Below are 19,182 nucleotides of genomic sequence, written 5' to 3'. Positions count from 1 at the left end.
TCCTCCGGAAGGGCATTCCAGGCATCCACCACCCTCTCTGCAGACAAATATTTCCTGACATTGGTTCTGAGTCGTCCTCCCTGGAGTTTCATTATGAGACTCCTAGTTCTACTGATTTCTTTCCAATAGAAAAGGTTTACTGTTGATTGTGCATCATTAAAACCTTTTAGGTATCTTAAGGTCTGTATCATATTTCCCCTGCACCTCCTCTCATGCAGGGTATACATATTTAGGTCCTTCAACCTTCTCCTCATAAGTCATTTGATGGAGACCCCCCCTACCATTTTGGTCACCCTTCTCTGGACCGCCTCCATCCTGTCTCTGTCCCTTTTGAGATACAGTCTCCAGAACTGAACACAGTACTACAGTTGAGGCCTCACCAAGGACATGTACAAGGGGATTATTACCTTCTTTTTCTTATTGATTATTCCTCTCTCTATGCAGCTCAGCATTCTTCTGGCTTTAGCTATCGCTTTGTCACATTGCTTTGCCATCTTCAGATCGCTAGACACTATCATCCCAAGGTCCCTCTCTTGCTCCATGCACAACAGCCATCTCCTATAGCTCTTTTGGATTACTGCACCCCTGATGCATGGCTCTGCACTTCTTGGCATTTATCCCAGCTACCATATCTTCAACCTCTGTTCAAGCTTCCTTAAATCATGTCTCATTCTATCTACTCCCTAATGCATGCAAATCTATCTTATGCATTAGGGATATCCTAAAAAGTGACCTGTTCTTGGCCGTCAAGGACTGGTAATAATTACCATTGGTATAGTGTTTCAGCAGACAATCCTCAATGGGAGATGCTTTGCAGGAAGTGCTATTTTTATAAGAAAGAGAAGCTAACAAGGTTTCTTGGTTTTCTCTTCTATCTTCTATCCTAGAAAGGTGGCTGGGGCTCAATAATGGAGTTTGCATGTCTCCAGGAGTTGGGAGTCTTCTTACTGTCCAGGAGTACCCTGAGAGGGAGAGGACCAGAGGTAATCCATTGTGAGAATGGTGTTAACGCCATACTCCTTATCTACTTTGATTATTGCCTTAACTGTACTGAGGAATGGATTTACAATCTGGAGTGACAGGGAGGATTGCCGAGATTATGAAACTACTACAGAGTTACTCCTTTTAAGAGTGTTAGCAACAGCTCATTTGTTCATGTTCAGGAGAATTTTCAGTTCTTCAAATAAAGAAACAGATTTTCACATTACTTATTTGCTACCAAAACAGGAATAGTTCCAGAATGGGGGTAAATCTAAAAGAGCACCTTGAGATGGTGTCTGGAGAAAAAGATCAACTAGTGCAGCACATTTCTGTGGTTGTAACCATTGACTGAGTGCTGATTATTTTGATTGTCCTTTCTGCATGGATTGTACTAGAAGAGAGTATACTGTTTGCAAAGTCATACAGATTTACCAAATATTTCACTAAATTCTATTTGTGGAAGAATACTCTATTTGTGAAAGACTGTGTTATTTGTACTGAGACGTACTGAAGATGTTCAAAGCCTAAGGATCCTGAAAACTCATCTTTCTCTCTGTCAGAAGAATCCAGGGAGCCTAAAAGGGTGTTTGATGGCCCTAAGGTTCCTAGATCTGCTCCCTAAGATGGTAATTTTAAAACGGGCGCATAACGTCTGCATGTGTATATGAGTGCACAGACAGATATATGGACATTTTATATCCTGCATGCACATCTTCTAAAACAGACCTGGCACAGGTATGTGTGCTATTAATTTTAAGCTTGTACGCACATTGCAGTGTAAGTCAGCTTTGGGACATGCAAGTGAGGGAATTTTCTAACAGCGCGTGACTAGAGCATGATCAGTTTCACTAGTTCACCCACCAGTCTGCCCAGTCTATAGCTAGGCCCTCCAGAGCCCCCCTGGTTCTTTAGCCTTTACTCCCCCGGATAACCCAGACCCCTAAATCAGTTCATATGTGGCTAGAAATTGTTTTATTTTGACTGACACCTCTTCTGTAGCAGAAGTAACTTTGCTCTGACTTAGACTTCAGTGCACGCCCAAGTGCATAGGTTCATGTGCGCATATCTCATGGCCCTGTCCCACCTCAGAATGTCCATGCCCCACCCACATTCCATCCTTTTTTTCCCAGATGTGAGATAGTCGCACATTAGTATTTGTACGCACATGTGGACTGTTTATGAAATCAGGTAGGCACGCGTATGTGCTAAATGCATACTCATTTCCCAATTTTGGCATTCATCCAGCTTTTAAAATTCATCTTTCAATGTACCCAAGGAGTACAAATATACAACACTGGGGAGTATTTCAGCACAGTTGGATTTCTGGTTGACAATAAAGAAAGTATCTGTATACTCAATCCAGGATCCTCATGAGGGACTACAGCGATAATAAAATATGTGTTTCCTACTGACTACATTTACCTATAATAAGAGCTTATTTTCAGTGATGATAAAAGTCAGATTACGATTTATCTATAATGAGAGTTTATTGTCAGTGATGATAAAAGTCAGGTTAGGAATCCAAGAGAAGACAGAAAAGAGTTTTACTAGCTTTCTAATATAGATTTAAAGAATGGAGAACAGTGAAAAGACCTGTATTTTAATAACTGCTCTAAATCCAACAAAAGAAAGATACATACATCACTGTGGATATCACTTACTGTCTAAGAGCATTACTCATATTTGATTTCGAGAACACACCACTTTATGATATTTGCAGCTTTCTGGCTATTTAAGTGTTGGCCTGGAGAAAGTATTCTCTAGTGCCCAATATGGAATGGTTTAATTTCTCTTGCACTCTACTCCGTAGCATTTTATCACTCTGCAAGGAGCATATCTGTCAATACAGTGACTAGAATAACTTAATGGCCCCCTTGATTTTTCACAATACAGGCCATAATAGCTTCATAGAAACAATTATATTATACCTTTGTTGTTGTCCATTCCTCCAACAGCATACATAGTTCCCACGGTAGATTTTCTAGGTTTAGTCCTTGGACTTTGCATTAGAAGTCTTCTCTCTGGCAACAAATGATATTTCATGGCTTCTAGGATCAGCTTCTGACATTCCAGATCATCCTTAAAAAGGGCATGGTTTTCTAGATCTGCCAGAATCTGTAAACAAAAGTTGCACCCAATTAGTGGCACAGCTAAGCAAATAGCAAAACCGGAAAATAATTGCTTTGAACAGCTCACTAAGACAAGAACAATAATTAACATTTCAGAGTGTACATTTCAGAGTGTACATTCATTTAAGACCATTTGCATGTTAAATAAGTATAGGTTTATAACTAGCGAACAAGAGAGAGAGAAAACTTACAAAATGTACCGTAAATGTTATTTTCAGTCACCATCTGACATGAGGTTTGTTTACTGGCTTTTTATTAAACAGTGGAACAATACTCTTGTCTCAAAATATATATATATATTGTGAGGAGCAAAGACAGGGGAGTCAAAATAACACTGGGAAGCACGAACATGTTGGTTTCAGCTCTGAGGTTTTTTTGCTGCCAAATGGCAAACAATTGCTGAGTATTCTTCTTTCTTGCTATTGTGTTAGGGAATGCAGGACTCAGGGTCCTCTGAAGATCTGAATATTTGCAGAAAGGACTGCAAGTAACAGACAAGCTTTTTATGCTCAGTGATGTGCTACATATGGCACCTAGATTATTGGGGAATGCTGAGGCTGCCTTCCTATCACACAAAACTCATGATTTGTTTATTGATACTTTTTAATAAGCCTAAAAGAAAAAGTTCATGATTTGCATATATTTTTTCCACAAATCACCACGTATATATCAGATTTGTCCAATGATTTTTTCACAAAAGAGCAAAAATACTTAAGCCCCCAAAAAACCCAATAAATATATTTAGTCTGTAAAAATTCTTTACAGATATTATACGGTATTACTGATACATTACATTGCAAGAGAAGAAAATGGATGTCTGCCAATTAAAATCAGATCTGATGTATCTATTTGTGCTGGCTTTTATTTTCTACCTAGGTATTATTAATTATCTTTTCTGGCAATTGTTTGCTTTTTTTTGGCAATTGTAAGGCACATAGCAGTAGAATAAAAACGTTCATAACAGTGATAAACAGTTGATGAAATCGATAGTGAGAGATTGAATAAAATGTTTGGGGCAAAATAAGTTTGGCTTTAAAGATTACTGTATGCTCTTTAAACAGATGGGTTTATAGGAAAGATAAAATATGGGACAAACATGAGGCATTTTGAATTTCAAGAGGAAAGTGGTTTCAGTCATAGCAGACAGAAGATGCTGGTAGCAAGAGACAATTTGACAGATTAACACCAAGGAGTGAAATGATACAAATTAAAATGACTGAGATAAGATGTACAATTCTAGATATCTTATCTATCTTTCTTTAATGTGCCTACTACATTTTTTTGGGAGAGAGGGGCCTAAAATATGTGCACATTTTTTTTTTACTTTATTAATTTTAACACATTTTAATATACAAATTCTTTTGAGTCATCCAGGAACAGAAAATGTCACTAGTGAATAAAAAGAAAAATATCGTAATAAAGTAAGGAAAAATTAACATCCACCACCCATCTACTCCAGTGTAAGTCCTCAAATGGAGAGACAGAAGGCCATGACAAACTATTGTAACCCCCTCTCATGTTCCTATACCAATCAGAGGGTCACTGTGGAGTTCCTAGGATCCAATGCATCCCAGTGCAGTTCCAGGCTCCTTCAGAACAGGGAAGGGGGAAATCTCTCCAGGACCTTTAGGCAGAGACGGATTTAGGAGTTTGCCACCCCTAGGCACTGTTGCAGCTGTTGCACCTCCCCCATCCCCCCTACTCCCGGGTAAGTTGAGATAGCAGTGAGCAGGAGGTACTGCAGTAGCTCAGGCATAGATTCTGCGGCAACTGGAAAATCTGAAGCACATTGGCAAACATTTCCATCTTTTATATTAAGTAATTTTCTAACCTTGCTTGTGTCGGTATACTTTATTTTTTTATTGGGGGGAGGAAAAAGGATCTTATCAGTACAGGGATGAGATCTCGGACTTGGGCAAAAGAGAAGGAGAAGGTGAGAGGACTAGGGATGGGGAGAAGGAGTATGACTATGAATGGGGTGAGGAGGAAGGTGAATGGACTGGGGATAGGAGGAAGGAGTATGACAAGGAAAGAGGACTGAGGGTGGAGAGGAGGGATAGAAAGGGATGGAGAGGATGAGAGATGGGGAAGGTAGAGGAAAGGGGAAATCAGGAATCTGAGATGTGAAGAAAAGAGAGAGAGGGATGGAGGGATGGAGGTTCTGTGATTAAGAAAGGGGGAAAGAGAATAGGGCATGTTGGGGGGTGGGTTCCAGGATCTGGGGATAGAATCTGAGAGAGAACGAATTGCAGTGCTCTTGTCCTGCGTCCCCTTACAATTCCTCTCTAACTTCTCAATCTGGCACGCACGCACACACGCACACGCACACACACACACACACACACACACACACACACACACACACGTATCAATCCCTTCTCGCACACACATAAAACACGACCCCTTCTCCCATCTGATGCACTCTCATTTCTCAGCCTCTCTTCTAGACCCTGAGTGGGCAAACAAATATCAGCTCCTAAAAATACAAAAAAAAAAAAGAGGAAAATCTCAACCTAATTTTCCAACTGCATAGCTTGCAAAATGGGAAATTGCAAGACCTGTAGGTGTTGGGTCTTATATGAGATCTCCTCAGAAAGTGAAACTCCTCTCTCCTCTCCCATTCTTTCAAATCAAACTCTGGTGATGCCTAGGAAATGGTATCATCCTATTATCTTCTCTTGCCCGTTGCGATATATTCCCCTAGTGAGTCACATGCTCCCTAGTATGGAACTAATGGATCTCTACATTATTAATAGGCAGAGAGAAAACTCAAATGAGAAACCTTTATGCCTCTAAACCAGTGCCATACATTTTACAAACTACTAGCTATCTTTTAATAAAATTACATACTAGCTATCAAAATCAGATACTAAACATCAATCAATTAACTAGAGGTGCTCAAGAGACAGTGTAAATGCATCTGTTTTCAATTTGTTTAAAAAAAAAAAAAAGCGATAACTAATCAGTCATAGAAAATGTTAACTTATCTTAGTTTTCACTTACAGGTTTACCTAAAAGAAAACTCACTACTCAAATCCACCACCTCCTGACTTAAATAAGAGAGATTTTCTACATAGATTGAGTTCAGCAGGAAATGTTTGGCTATAATCTTATTTTGTATCCCTTTTCGGAAAGTTTTTAAGCCCAGTTTCTGTTAGGCTCCAAATGGAAATTAAACAACAAAGTACCTTTTTCTGATGCTATTTCAAGAGATGTTTTAAGTTACTGTATTAAATTTAAAACCATATGTGCTGTTTTTTCCATTGCAATACCTTACTGAAGGATAAGTATGGTAAAAGCTCCATTACTCAGAATACACGAGGACTAGGTGGTGCCAATTTGTTAAATGTGCTGGTTAAATGAGAACCCTCTGCACCCTATCATTTCCCTCCTCTCCCTTCCTCATCTCTTGTGGGGTAAGTGGGGAGGGGGTAGTGCTGAAGTAGACAGGACAGAAAATAGAGCAGAAAAAAAAGTTATTCTGCTCCCAAATCCAACTCCTCCCATCCTGTTATTTCATTTCCCTTCCTTCCTATAGCAAGGATCAGAAGAAGAGAGGGTGATGCTAGAGTGCATAGGGCATAGAAGAGAGCACACAAAATAATCTAACTACTCCCCTCCTGTCATTTCTTCCTAAGCTTCTGCCAGGGCAAGATCAGATGAGTGCTGATAATGGGGCTTTTACTGTAATAGACTTTAGATAGTAGTAAATTCTCTTTAGGAATGAGAAATATTCCCATCAAATTCTTTGAAAATTATTCCATTCAAGAAGTATTGGACAGTTTAGGATTAATTCACAGCTCCCCATCAGATGACAGGATATTTAGCCTTGAGACTTTTCTATCTGTAAAACCACTAATGTACCAGAGATATAGAAATTGCCACAAAATATACAGATTTCCTTCCATGAGCAACCTTTGGAGGTTAGAGCCTGTATTCTCCACTTGGGAATGGAAGTGCTGCAGATAAAACATCTACTTGAAGAGGATTTCCTTCAAATTCAAAAGTTAGTCCAGCATATACTGAAACGCTGAGCCCATCGGCAAATCTTAAAGAAATAAACTTAGACTCAGTTTGGCCAGGTATTGCTGAATTGGAACAAGCAAGTTCAATACATTTGAACATGTTGATGGATGTATTCTGAGAATTGCAATCAAAAGCTACAATATAGGATTTGAAAATTAAAGATAATGGGGTGCATTTTCAGCTGCTATCTGGCCAACAAAGTTAGCTAGATAAATTTATCCGGGATTTACGCTCGTAACCTTTTTAAAATCCAGCCCAAAGAGAATTGAACATCCTAAGATTAGCAAGTATGTATTATTTTGTTCAGCACCTACATGCTCAATGGTGTTCAAATGCTATTAACTCAGGCACTATAGCTTTATGTTAGCGCTATTTATTCTATATATAAATGGATGTGCTAAAAAATGTAGTGCTTTATTGGTTAAGTGCCATTTAGTGTGAATACTAAGAGGGCTGAAGTCAGCATGTATAAACTACATGTAAACTTCAACCCTAATTTTCATAGTGGACTTATGCACTTTAAAAATTGGAGGGACTGTGTGGACCTCAGGGTGACATAGGCATACATATTTATATCTGTTAGAGAGGAGGTGTATATGTCCATGTGAACAATTAGGGCCAGATATTCAAGCCTACGCGTGGGCGTAGATTTGTGCATGCAACCTGGCACGCACAAATCTATGCCCGATTTTATAACATGCACGAGCTGTCGCGCGCATGTTATAAAATCCGGGGTCGGTGTTTGCAAGGGGGTGCACGCGTGTGCCGAGCTCTAGGGGTGCCCCGATGGCTTTCCCCATTACCTCCGCTCCCCCCACCTTCTCCTCCCTTCCCCTATCTAACCCGCCCCCCCCCCCAGCCCTACCTAAATCTCCCCCCACCTTTATTTTCAAATTTACACCTGCCTCTGGGCAGGCAAAACTTGCACGCGCCGGCCGGCTGCCGGCGTGCGAACCTCCGGCATGGCTGCTGTGCCAGAGGCCTCGGTCCCGCCCCCGGACCAGCACCCCACCCACACCCACGCCCCCTTCCCGCCCATGGACCGGCACCCTGCCTATGACCCTGCCCCCTTCCCGCCCCTTTTTCAAAGCCCCAGGACATACGCGCATCCCAGGGCTTGTGCGCGCCGCCGAGCCTATGCAAAATAGGCTTGGCGCGCGCAGGGGCAGGTTTTCGGGGTTACGCACATAAGTTATGCACGTAAACCTTTGAAAATCTACCCCTTTATGTGCATTCTTCAAGACTCAAAAGTGTACATGATCTTCTCACCCTGGAAGACTTTTATGCAGCACACCTAAAAATATAAGTGAAATTGCTTCTGTCCATACTTTCATACACACAATCCTCAGGTTAATTTTCAAAAAGCCCAGTTACACATTAAAAAAAATGTGTAAATTTACCTCTTATATTTTTTAATGAATGCAGGTTAGATTATTCTAGCATGAATATTAATGTACAGATTCCTAAGTGAGCTAGCGTATATTACTAACACCTTATGATTAACATTTTAAATCCCTAAAGCCACTGTAATTTGAAGTAAAAGTTCCTTGGCCTAAAAATGTTTTACACTATTAAGCATGTCATGCTCAGAAACTCTCTCACATATAGAACTTATTCATAACTACAGTGTTCACATGTACTCATACACCTGCACTAACATTAAGGTGAATTTTAAAAGCATCAATTGGGAAATGTGTGAATAAGTTAGGCACACATGCGCCATGCAGATTTTCAAAGCCGCCCGGATACATGTGTAAATATAACAGGGTGCACATATCGAAAGATTTTAAAAAGGGGTGGAAAGTGAGCATTTCGAGGCGGGAACCTGAGATGTATACAGAAATACTTATGCGACCCAGCACAAGCTGAGGCCCCTTGTTGCAGAACTTTACTTCTCCTATGACTGCAGTGTAAGTTAAAATTTAAAGAAACGAAGCAGATCTGTGGAGTTTTATGGGTCGGGGCTAACTGGGGGTGGTGAAAGTTATTAAACCAGGGGAGTTGAAGGACCTATCTCTTAACTGGGTGAATTGGGAATGAATTGGTAAAACTGGAAATTTTGCTGGCATGTGCCGCTTTTAGAATCCCCTGAGTTATGCGGTAGAAGTGAGATTTGCGAGCACATGCGCACACCCACTTAAAATTTGGTGCACAAGTGTGTGTAGCCAGGCTATTTTATAACATGTGCGCATATGCATGCATATGTTATAAAATAAATGTGTAGCTGGGCAAGGGATGATGCATATGCATAAATGTGCGCACATCCGCCAGTTTGAAAGTTACCTTCTCTCTGTACATCTTACACAGACCATGAAAACTATAGAAAGATGACAAAAGATATTAGGGATCTGCACTTGTTTAAAATGAATGTATAAAGCATTACAAATAAGGCCAATTCGTTTCATTCTGGGATCCTGAAACAAATTGGGAGCCCCCAAATGAAACAAACCTTGTTCGTTGATTCATTTTAAATTAATTAATCAAATCTAGGCCCCCAAGGCCTTGCCTAGGGTCTTGTCTAAGGCACAGGTCGAGGCCCAAAGAAGGGGCCATGGCCTACACTCAAGCTCGATGCTGGTGCTGTGCCTAGGACTTAAGCCAAGGCCCAAAACAGAGGCCTTGGCCTAGGCCTGAGCACAAAGCCGGGGTCTTGGCCAAGGCCCTGTCAGATGCCAGGGCCTTGGCTGAGATCCCAGAAAAATTAAAAAGAATCTACCTGATCCATTGGGTATCTGAAGAATGCAGGGTCATGAGGCCTGGGCCCTGGCCAGAGCCTGGGCCCAGGCCTGATGCCGGATCCCATCCTGGATGCCAGGTCCCAATGCTGGGGCATCGACCTGGACCCAGGTCTGATGCCGAGGCCCAGCCCGGAGTCCGGGTCCCAACACCTGAACCTCAGCCTAGGTTGGGGGCCAGGTCGATGCCATGGCCAGATCTTAATGCCTGGCTCATGACCTAGGCCTCAACCTAGGCCCAATATAAAGCCTTGGCCTTCCATAGGCCAAGGATGCAGTAGGTTGCCATGACCATGGTCTTGGCCTCTGCAAGGCCCCAACCTTGGCATAGGTTGGAGTCCAGGCACAGGCCTGACACTGTGGCCTAACCTGAAGACCAGATCCTGATGCCTGAATCTTGGCCAGTATCCAGGCCCAGGCCCAGGCCTGATGCCAGGGCCCGGGCCTGGAGACCGGGTCCCGATGCTGGAACCTTAGCCCAAACCCAGGCCTTACATTGAGTCCTGGCTGGCGTTCGTATCCTGATACCTGGGCCTTGAAATAGGCTGGAACCCTGGCCTAGATCTAAAGCTGCAGCCTGACCAGGAGGCTGTACATCAAAATGGCACTGAGCTCTAGGGTGAATGCGCTAGAGTTAATTAACTGGCGCAACACCAGCAGACGGCATCAGTTGGCAACAGAAGAGTCAAAGAAAGAAGATGTAAAAAAGTAGCACAGAGGCCTGGGCTCTGTTATTGGGCATGACCCTAGGCTGAGGCCTAGGGTGAGGTCCTGGACTTCAGGCTAGGCCCCGGCATTGCTGCTTTGCATGCATTAGTTAATTTTATAGATGCAAGTGCATGCAAAGCAGCTAAAATACATAAAGAAAGAAATCTTTTAAAATAATGCTTGATATTCTATGATATTGCATGATATCACTGTGATATGTCGATAACACATTATAAACATGCATTATTGCCATATCGTAGTTTAGCAAATATAACCCTTAGATTTTAAACTCTCTGGGGCGGATTTTAAAAGCCCTACTCGCGTAAATCCACCCGGATTTACGCGAGCAGGGCCTTGCGCACCGGCGAGCCTATTTTCCATAGGCCTGCCGGCGCGCGCAGAGCCCCGGGACTCGCGTAAGTCCCGGGGTTTTTCGAGGGGGTGTGTCGGGGGCGTGTTGGGGGCGGGGCCGATCGGTGTGGCAATTTGGGGGCGGGACGCGGTGTTTCGGGGGCGTGCCCGGAGGCGTGGTTTCGGCCCGGGGCGGTCCGGGGGCATGGCCGCGCCCTCCGGAACCGCCCCCGGGTCGCGTCTCGGCGCGCTAGCGGCCTGCTGGCGCGCGGGGATTTACTTCTCCCTCCGGGAGGCGTAAATCTCCCGACAAAGGTAGGGGGGGGTTTAGATAGGGCCGGGGGGGTGGGTTAGATAGAGGAAGGGAGGGGAAGGTGAGGGGAGGGCGAAAGCGAGTTCCCTCCGAGGCCGCTCCGATTTCGGAGCGGCCTTGGAGGGAACGGAGGCAGGCTGTGCGGCTCGGCGCGCGCCGGCTGCACAAAATCGGCAGCCTTGCGCGCGCTGATCCTGGATTTTAGCGGCTACGCGCGTATCTACTAAAATCCAGCGTACTTTTGTTTGCGACTGGTGCGCCAAGAAAAGTACGCGAATGCGCATTTTTTGTAAATCTACCCCTCTGGGAATAGGAAAATACCTACAGTACCTGAATGTAATCTGCTATGAAGTGCCAAAAGAAGGAATATAAAGCAAATAAATAAATCAAAAAAATAAATAGATACATCTGAAGAAGTTCCTGTGCAGTGGCATAGCGGGGGAGGGGGGGGCCCTGGCGCCAAGGCCCCAGGGCACCAAGCTGTATGGGGGTGAAAAGCGGGCAGAGAATCCCATCCCGCCAAAAGAAGAAAAGGCTCCACGGCCGCTGGGGGGTTCCTATGCCACCTGAGGGCAGAAGAGGAGGAGATCCACGGCCTCTGGGGGAATCCATCCCACTCGGCAACAGAAAAGGAAGAGGCCTGCAGCTGCTAGGGGCCCCTATCTCACCCAGCAGTAGAAATGGAGGAGGCCCTGGGTCGCCAGGGGGAGTGCATCCCACCCGGTGGCAGTCTAGGAGGGAGCCCACGGATGCTGGGGGATTCCATTCTGCCTGTGGCAGAAGAGGAGGAGGCCCACAACCTAACTGAATGAGAGGTACTGCAGCTGGAGCCAGAGCCTGCGTGAGTGAGTTTGTGAGGAGGAGAGGGAATGGAGCCAATGTGTGTGTGTGAAGGAGAGAGAGTGGAGCCAGCATGTGGGTGTATGTATGAAGGAGAAGGAATGAAGCCAGCCTGTGTGTATATGGAGGGAGTGAAGACAGCCCCTGTGTGTGTGTATCATTGAAGGAAAGGGAGTGGAGCCATCATGTATGTGATTGGAGGAGAGCATGTGGAGCCTGCACCTGTGTGTGTGTATGTATGTGGAGAGGGACTGGAACCAGTGTGTGTATGAAGGAGATGGAGTGGAGCCAGTATGTGAGTGTGTGTGTGTGTGTGTGTGTATGTGTGTGCGTGAAGGAGCGAGAGTACAGCCTGCATGTGTTAAGGAGAGGGAGTAGAACCAGCATGCGTGTGGAAGGATGAGAGGGAATGGGGCCAGTATATGTGTGTGTGGAAGAGGGGAGAGAGCCAGCTTGAGTGTTCCCAAGAGAGAGTGTGAGATAGTATGTGTGTGAGCCTGAGAGAGAGGGAGCCAGCCAGCTTTTGTGTGTTTGTCAGCATGTGTGAGTTTTGAAAGATTGTTTATGTGTATCAGTGTGAGCATGAGGATAAATGCATGTGTACATGTGGTAGGAGAAACGTTTGTGCACCTCCCTTTCCCTCCCACTACTCCACAACAATCTCCGGTTGACCGGAAGTCAAACGTCCCCAGGTATGGAGAGTGAGTGATTTCTTTTTTAATCCTTATTGATTTTATGAACATAAGAACATAAGAAATTGCCATGCTGGGTCAGACCAAGGGTCCATCAAGCCCATCATCCTGTTTCCAACAGAGGCCAAACCAGGCCACAAGAACCTGGCAATTACCCAAACACTAAGAAGATCCCATGCTACTGATGCAATGGTAATGCATTCCATAATATTGGCCCCGCTAAAGATAGTGCTCTCTCTCTAACTTGGGTCAGTTTTGCTGTTTTGACCGAGGGTATGGTTAGTAGAGCTTCAAGCCATAGTATCCTCCTCTCTTGTCTATATGAAATAGGCATTTCAGGCATTGCCTATCTTTGGTTTAAATTGTACCTGGCCAATAGAGACTACTCCATTAAAATTTGAAATTCTGAATCCTCTCATATCCCTCTTACCCAAGGTGTCCTTCAAGGCTCCTCCCTTTCCTCTACCCTTTTTAACATATACCTCCTACCCCTCTGCCAACACCTCTCCAATCTTGGACTCACATTTTTCATTTACACAGATGATGTCCGAGTCCTCATACCAATACAAGAATCCCTTCCCAAATCCCTAAAATTTTGGGATAAAATGCCTCACCTCCATAAAGTCCCTCCTCACAAACCTCCACCTAGCACTTAACACAACTAAAACTGAACTACTCTTCATCTCTAATCACCATAGCTCAATGCCTCCCCTCCCAGTGACCCAGCTCTCCACTTGATTTCTATCCCGCCCTGTGTGCATAAACTTGGTGTCCTTATCGACCAACATTTAAACTTAAAAAAAACATATCAATACTATCCTAAAAGATTGTTTCTTCAAGATCCATGTTCTTAAAAAACTCAAACCTCTACTACATGCACATGACTTCCGTACAGTCCTACAAATGACCATCTGCTCAAAAATGGATTACTGCAACTGTTTACTCCTAGGCTTACCGTACACCACCATCAAACTGCTCCAGATGTTGCAAAATGCAATGGCTAGAATTCTAACTAATACCGGAAAATCCAATCACATAACCCCTGTCCTCAAAGAACTTCATTGGCTCCCCATCCTCTATCGCATTCTATTCAAAACCCTTTTTAATCACAACTTTCACTGGCTTGAAGAGCCTCTCCGCTTCCTCACCTCCAACCGCCCCACCAGAACTTCCCATAAAGGTACCTTCCACGTTCCCTCCCTTAAGAACGCACACCTCACCTCCACGAGGGAGCGAGCACTATCTATTGCAGGCCCTGCCCTCTGGAATACCATGCCCTCCGAACTCCGCCTCGAGCCTTGCACATTGATATTTAAGAAAAAGCTCAAGACCTGGCTCTTTAAACAGGCATATCCAGAATAGGTCTTTTAGTTTATCTTCCTTTAGGCACATCTCCCTCCCTATCCTTTTACCCCCTCCCTTACCTTTCTTTTTAGTCACCCCTTCTCCCCTCACCCCCTTATTAAGTCATTTGTCCTTTTATTCTGTATCCCGCAGTTTACCTCCCACCCTTCTATCCCCCTTTTTCAAGTTATTTACCTGGTTAATCTGTATTTGCAGATTCACCTCAATTGTTACTTTATATCTTTTACCTTTCCTTCTCCTACCTTGCACCTTCCTCCCTCCCCCTCCCCTCCCCCTGTTTTATTTGTTACATTTAATTATTATCCCCCTATTAAGTTATTTATCTTGTTATATTGTATAATGCAGCTTCCTATTCGCCTCACTCGTTAATTCTATCTCCTTATATCGTATTGCAGTTTTCTCTTCACTTCATTTGTTAACTCTATCTTCCCATTTTATTTATTCCATTTAAGTATTATCTTCCCTTTCAAATTTTTTTTTTTACCTGGTTATTTCTGGTAATTTCAGTTTCCTGTTACATTGTATAATGCAGTTTCCTTTTTGCCTCTTTCGTTAATTCTACCCATTTTATATTGTATAATGCAGTTTATTCTCTCATTTGTTAATTCTATCTCTTTCTACCTTATGCTTCTCCCCTCTTGCACTTCCTCCTTCTCCCTCTGCTCCCCTTCCCTGTTTTATGTATTTTATTTAGTTTTATGCAAATCGATATGATGTAACCACGAATACCGGTATAAAAAAAGCTGTCAAATAAATAAATAAATAAATAATGATTGATGTTTTATATTTGTTGATTTTATTGTTTGATGTTTTCTGAGGAAGGAAAGTGTTTAGTTTTTACATACGCACACTTCATACTGAGTCTGACTTGTTGCGGTTTCCAGTTCAGTTTATGTCTATACTTTTCCATTTATACTTCATAGTCACTTTAATCTATATTTGGCGAGGATTTGTCTGTGTTCTACTTTTGTGACTGAGGTTAAGTATTCTGCTAATGTGCCATTTCAATATAGGGATCTGTAGAAGTTTGGTTTGTTCTGTTTTCCTTATAGCAGGTATATTGGTGTTTTAGGGCCTGGTGTAATGTTTGCAGGGTCACCTTTTCATTGGGTGGTATTCTGTATTTGGTGAGGGTCTATCTGTGCTCTGCATGTGTGATTGTGGTTAAGTATTCTGCTAATGTGTAATTTCTATGTAGGCATCTATAGAAGCTTGATTTGTTCTGTTTTCCTAATAGGAGATACATTGGTGTCTTACAGCATGGTGTAATGTTTGCAGTGTCACCTTTTCATAGGATGGCAACTGTTTGAGTTCTAGCAGTTATGCTGTTTTGGAATGAGAGGTTTATTATATTGTAATTGTAATTTAGTTTGCTCATGGCTTTCTGAGGACCAAGCCCAAACTCAACATACATTACAAAAGTCCTAATACCATATGTGTTCCAAGGGTCTTTTGGACTTTTATACAGGGTTTTCTGGTTGACATCACAGCAGTCCACATGCTATTGTGATATTTTTATTTCATAAGACTGTACTTTGAGTGTCCTTTTTCATGTAAAATCTTTTATTATAAATGCATAATTTGAAATTGTGTGTGGAGAGGGCCAAGGTGGGGGAAAGGCTGGGCATAAAGCTGTAAGATTCACTTAGGGTACTTTGCACTGACCCTGATTAGAAAAAGAATACAAATAAAAATAAAAAAACAGAATGAGGAAGGGCCAGCACTGTAATTATTCGCACAAGGCTGCAAAAAGTTAGCACTGGCCCTGCATGGTGGCACCCTGTGTTGATGTGCTGGCTGGGTTCCCGCCCTTCCCCAGTAAAAAGGGATCCCACATAGTTGTGCCATTTGGTGATGCAATGTTGGGGAAGAAAGAGGTGGGGGGCACAAGGGAGACAATAGAAATGAATTGGCCCCCAGGTGCCAGAGACTCTTGCTATGCCTCTGCTCCTGTGATCTCAATAACTTACGTACTTCATTTTTTTTCAACCCCTGAGGAAACAGGAAATACAGTGGCCAATATTAATTAGCCAAATAACTCACAAGTTATCCTGCTAGATGCCAATTTTTTAAATACTGTGGCACTTATTTGACTAACTTATTATATAGCTAGAATTCAGTTGGATAAAAAAAAATGCATTCCAAGAGTGTTCTGATGTAGGGAAAAGTTATTTGGCTAACTTAGCCAATTTTCAAATATATCTGGCTAAGTTATCTCAATAACATTAGGACTTTCTCAAAACTGTCCTAAATATCTGGCTGCCTATGACCAGATATATTTCATCTTAATTGGCTATATTCAACAAGAATATAGCAAGTTAAGTGGCAGAGTTTACAAAATATGTCCTGTGGCCCAAAGCCTGATATCCCGACTCCCAGGTAATATTTGCAAAATCTCGTCTTGCTGTGCCGAGCACCCATCACATCTTGAATCCTTCCAGAGGCATGTTATATATTAAAGTAATGGGATCAACTGGGCATCCCCTCCCTGATTCTATGCAAAGATTTAGAATGCTCGCTCCTCTCCCTCTCCCTCCCCCAACCCACCCCCACATCCCAATCCTATCAATCCCACCCACCTAGTACATTTATAAATCTTTTTTTTATGCTCGGATTGTGGAGATCCTAGCACAATCCCAGCTGCTTTCAATTTTGCTGTGGCATACAAACTTCATATAAACATATGATTATACAAGAAAATTGTGCCAGCTGGCACTGAGACTTGCACATTTTGTTGATGTCAACTTATGCTAGTCTCATGCCCGACCGATGTCACTTTCAAAGGGACTGCAGATGGGCAGGAGTGAGGGAGAATCCTGTCCCACTGGGATCCTACCCCTTTTCTGGTGGAAGAGCCCCACAGAGGGGGCTAAGTAGGAGCAAGGGAGCTCTCTGCTTCAACTCTATTATAGGGGGCACCGAAAACCCCAGCTGGGCTATGCTCAGCTCAGTCCAGAGGCTCTGGCCCCATCTTATTGGAGGAGTATGAGAGAGATCGTAGGAGTCCAGGGAAGCCTTACAAGACTTGGTCATGTTGCAGTGGTGTGAGGAGTCCAGCTTTTTTTATAAAACTTTCATAGGTTTTCAAAAGAAATTGAAAACACTTGAAAATTGCAGGGTATTTTTAAACAAGAAAATCTTTAGTTTGTTCCATTTGGTTTTTCTTTATGAAAATGCATTCGTTTTCAAACAAATGCACATCCCTAATTGTCACTCCTGCCTTAAACAAGGACTGCTGCTCTGAAATTTACTAAAGGCATTGGCGTTCATGGCCGTCATCATTAAAATATATTCTTCATTATTTATTTCCAGGCAAATGCATATTTTAAGAACTTTAGCTGCAATGCTGCCAATAAGCGCATGCAGCTCTAGTAATTCCTATTATTTATCATCAGGGTAAAATCTCTGTTAATTTATGTACAAATGACAACCATATAGTAAAAGGACACACAGAATAAAATTAGTTTCACCTATAAATAAAGCCATTTCTGTCAAACCCCTGAAATATACATGATCATGAATTAAAGAAAAATATATATGAATCTCCCTGAAGAAAGTAATTTAAAGTAGAGTAGACTTTTATGACATTTATATTTTGAATAAAACATGTTCCCTTCCCACTATGTTTGTGATCTAAAAATGACATGTTATGTATATAAATCCTAAATATTTTCATTCTTTGTAAGTCTTTGCCAATGTTTTCTTAATTTTTAAACTGTCAACAAAGTTTTTGTTACATTATACAGAGATCACTATGTCCCTGCAGTACTGATTCTCCCCTGAAAACAAAACATGATATTGTGTCAAAGAATATATTTGCGAGGTAGTAAATATAGAAGGACTGAAGTAAATATAGAAGGCACAGAAAACAGGATCAGATTTACCAAGCTTTTTTCCCATAGGCGCTAAGGGACTAATTTTTCTCAAGGATTTATGCATATAGGAAAAAACTTTCAAAGCAGTTCTGCAGATAAAAATAGAATGTACACACATAAGCATAAGCTATGCTATAAACATTGACAGTACATGTGTATTTTCAGTTTTGTGTATACATTTTACTAGAGGGAGGAAGGGTGGGCTGGAGCATTTCGCGGTAGCATTCAGAAGTACATGTAGTAGTTGCTATTTTGAAAGAGATATACGCATATACAATTTTCACACTTATTCGTACAGTTTTACACTTGCTAATTTACTTGTGCAAATGAAATTGGACTTGTCTATTGCCTGCAGTTTATGGGTGAACTGGTGGGGGGATTCAGGGTAAAGTACTAAAGGGTCTAGGTGAACTGAAGAAAAGCCTGGGTGAACTGGTAGAGGTAAGGATGTGCGTAAATAGCATACTTTATAAAATATCTGCCTCTGCTTTTAATTCTTGGTGTTTATTCGTGCAGTGTCACAATTATTTTGCGCATAAAATAGATGTTGGTGTTTATAAAATGCTAGAGAACGTATAAGTTTTCCTGCATTGGAAAACATACACTTGTACTGAAACATATGCACATGCTTGCAGAGCATAAATATGTGGTCTTTTAGAAACTGTTCAGTTCCCACCACAGTTTAGAAACTGCCAGCAGTAATTTCTGCTTGTCCACTTATGCGCAAAAATGTTGCATTGTGGATATGTTTGAAATCTGGGCTTATAAACTCCATTTTTATATGCATCAATAGCCTTTTAAAAATTGCCTGGGGGGGGGGGGGGGGTCACGTGTGTAAAAGTATGTGCAAGATTAATTTTGTGTTTTCCTTTATTTGCACTACAAAGAGCCATTCCAGGGGAAGAGGGGTGGAGTTGGTATGGGCACATGATTAGCCACATATTTTTGATTTTCAAAATTATACACAAATATACATACATGAAGTCACACTTGCCCCCGAGCTGCTGTAACATTGTGCGTGCCTTTAGGCACTGGCTCCACACACCCCTGAGAATTTTCATAGCGGGATTTATGTGCATAAATATGCTTTGAAAATTCCAGCTAAAGTCTGCAGGTATAAAGTTCCTGCAGATTTTAGCCAGTGTTAAATATCCTTTAACACTCTCA

At 42.3% G+C, this 19,182-nt stretch overlaps 1 protein-coding gene across 1 annotated transcript in view; it reads right to left on the bottom strand.

Annotated features, from left to right (window-relative positions):
• The window catches only part of KLHL1 (kelch like family member 1), a 487,130-nt gene that overhangs the window by 152,455 nt on the left and 315,493 nt on the right, over nucleotides 1–19,182 (bottom strand). Inside the window, exon 7 of the mRNA XM_029603188.1 lies at nucleotides 2,910–3,096. Within this exon, the coding sequence (XP_029459048.1) occupies nucleotides 2,910–3,096 (187 nt within the window). The remainder of the gene's footprint in view (nucleotides 1–2,909; nucleotides 3,097–19,182) is intronic.

The sequence above is a fragment of the Rhinatrema bivittatum genome, chromosome 5 (genome assembly GCF_901001135.1).
Source record: "Rhinatrema bivittatum chromosome 5, aRhiBiv1.1, whole genome shotgun sequence".
NCBI classification, from domain to species: Eukaryota; Metazoa; Chordata; class Amphibia; order Gymnophiona; family Rhinatrematidae; genus Rhinatrema; species Rhinatrema bivittatum.
Note: the sequence above shows the minus strand (reverse complement) of the source record. Positions and strands in the feature narration are given on the sequence as shown.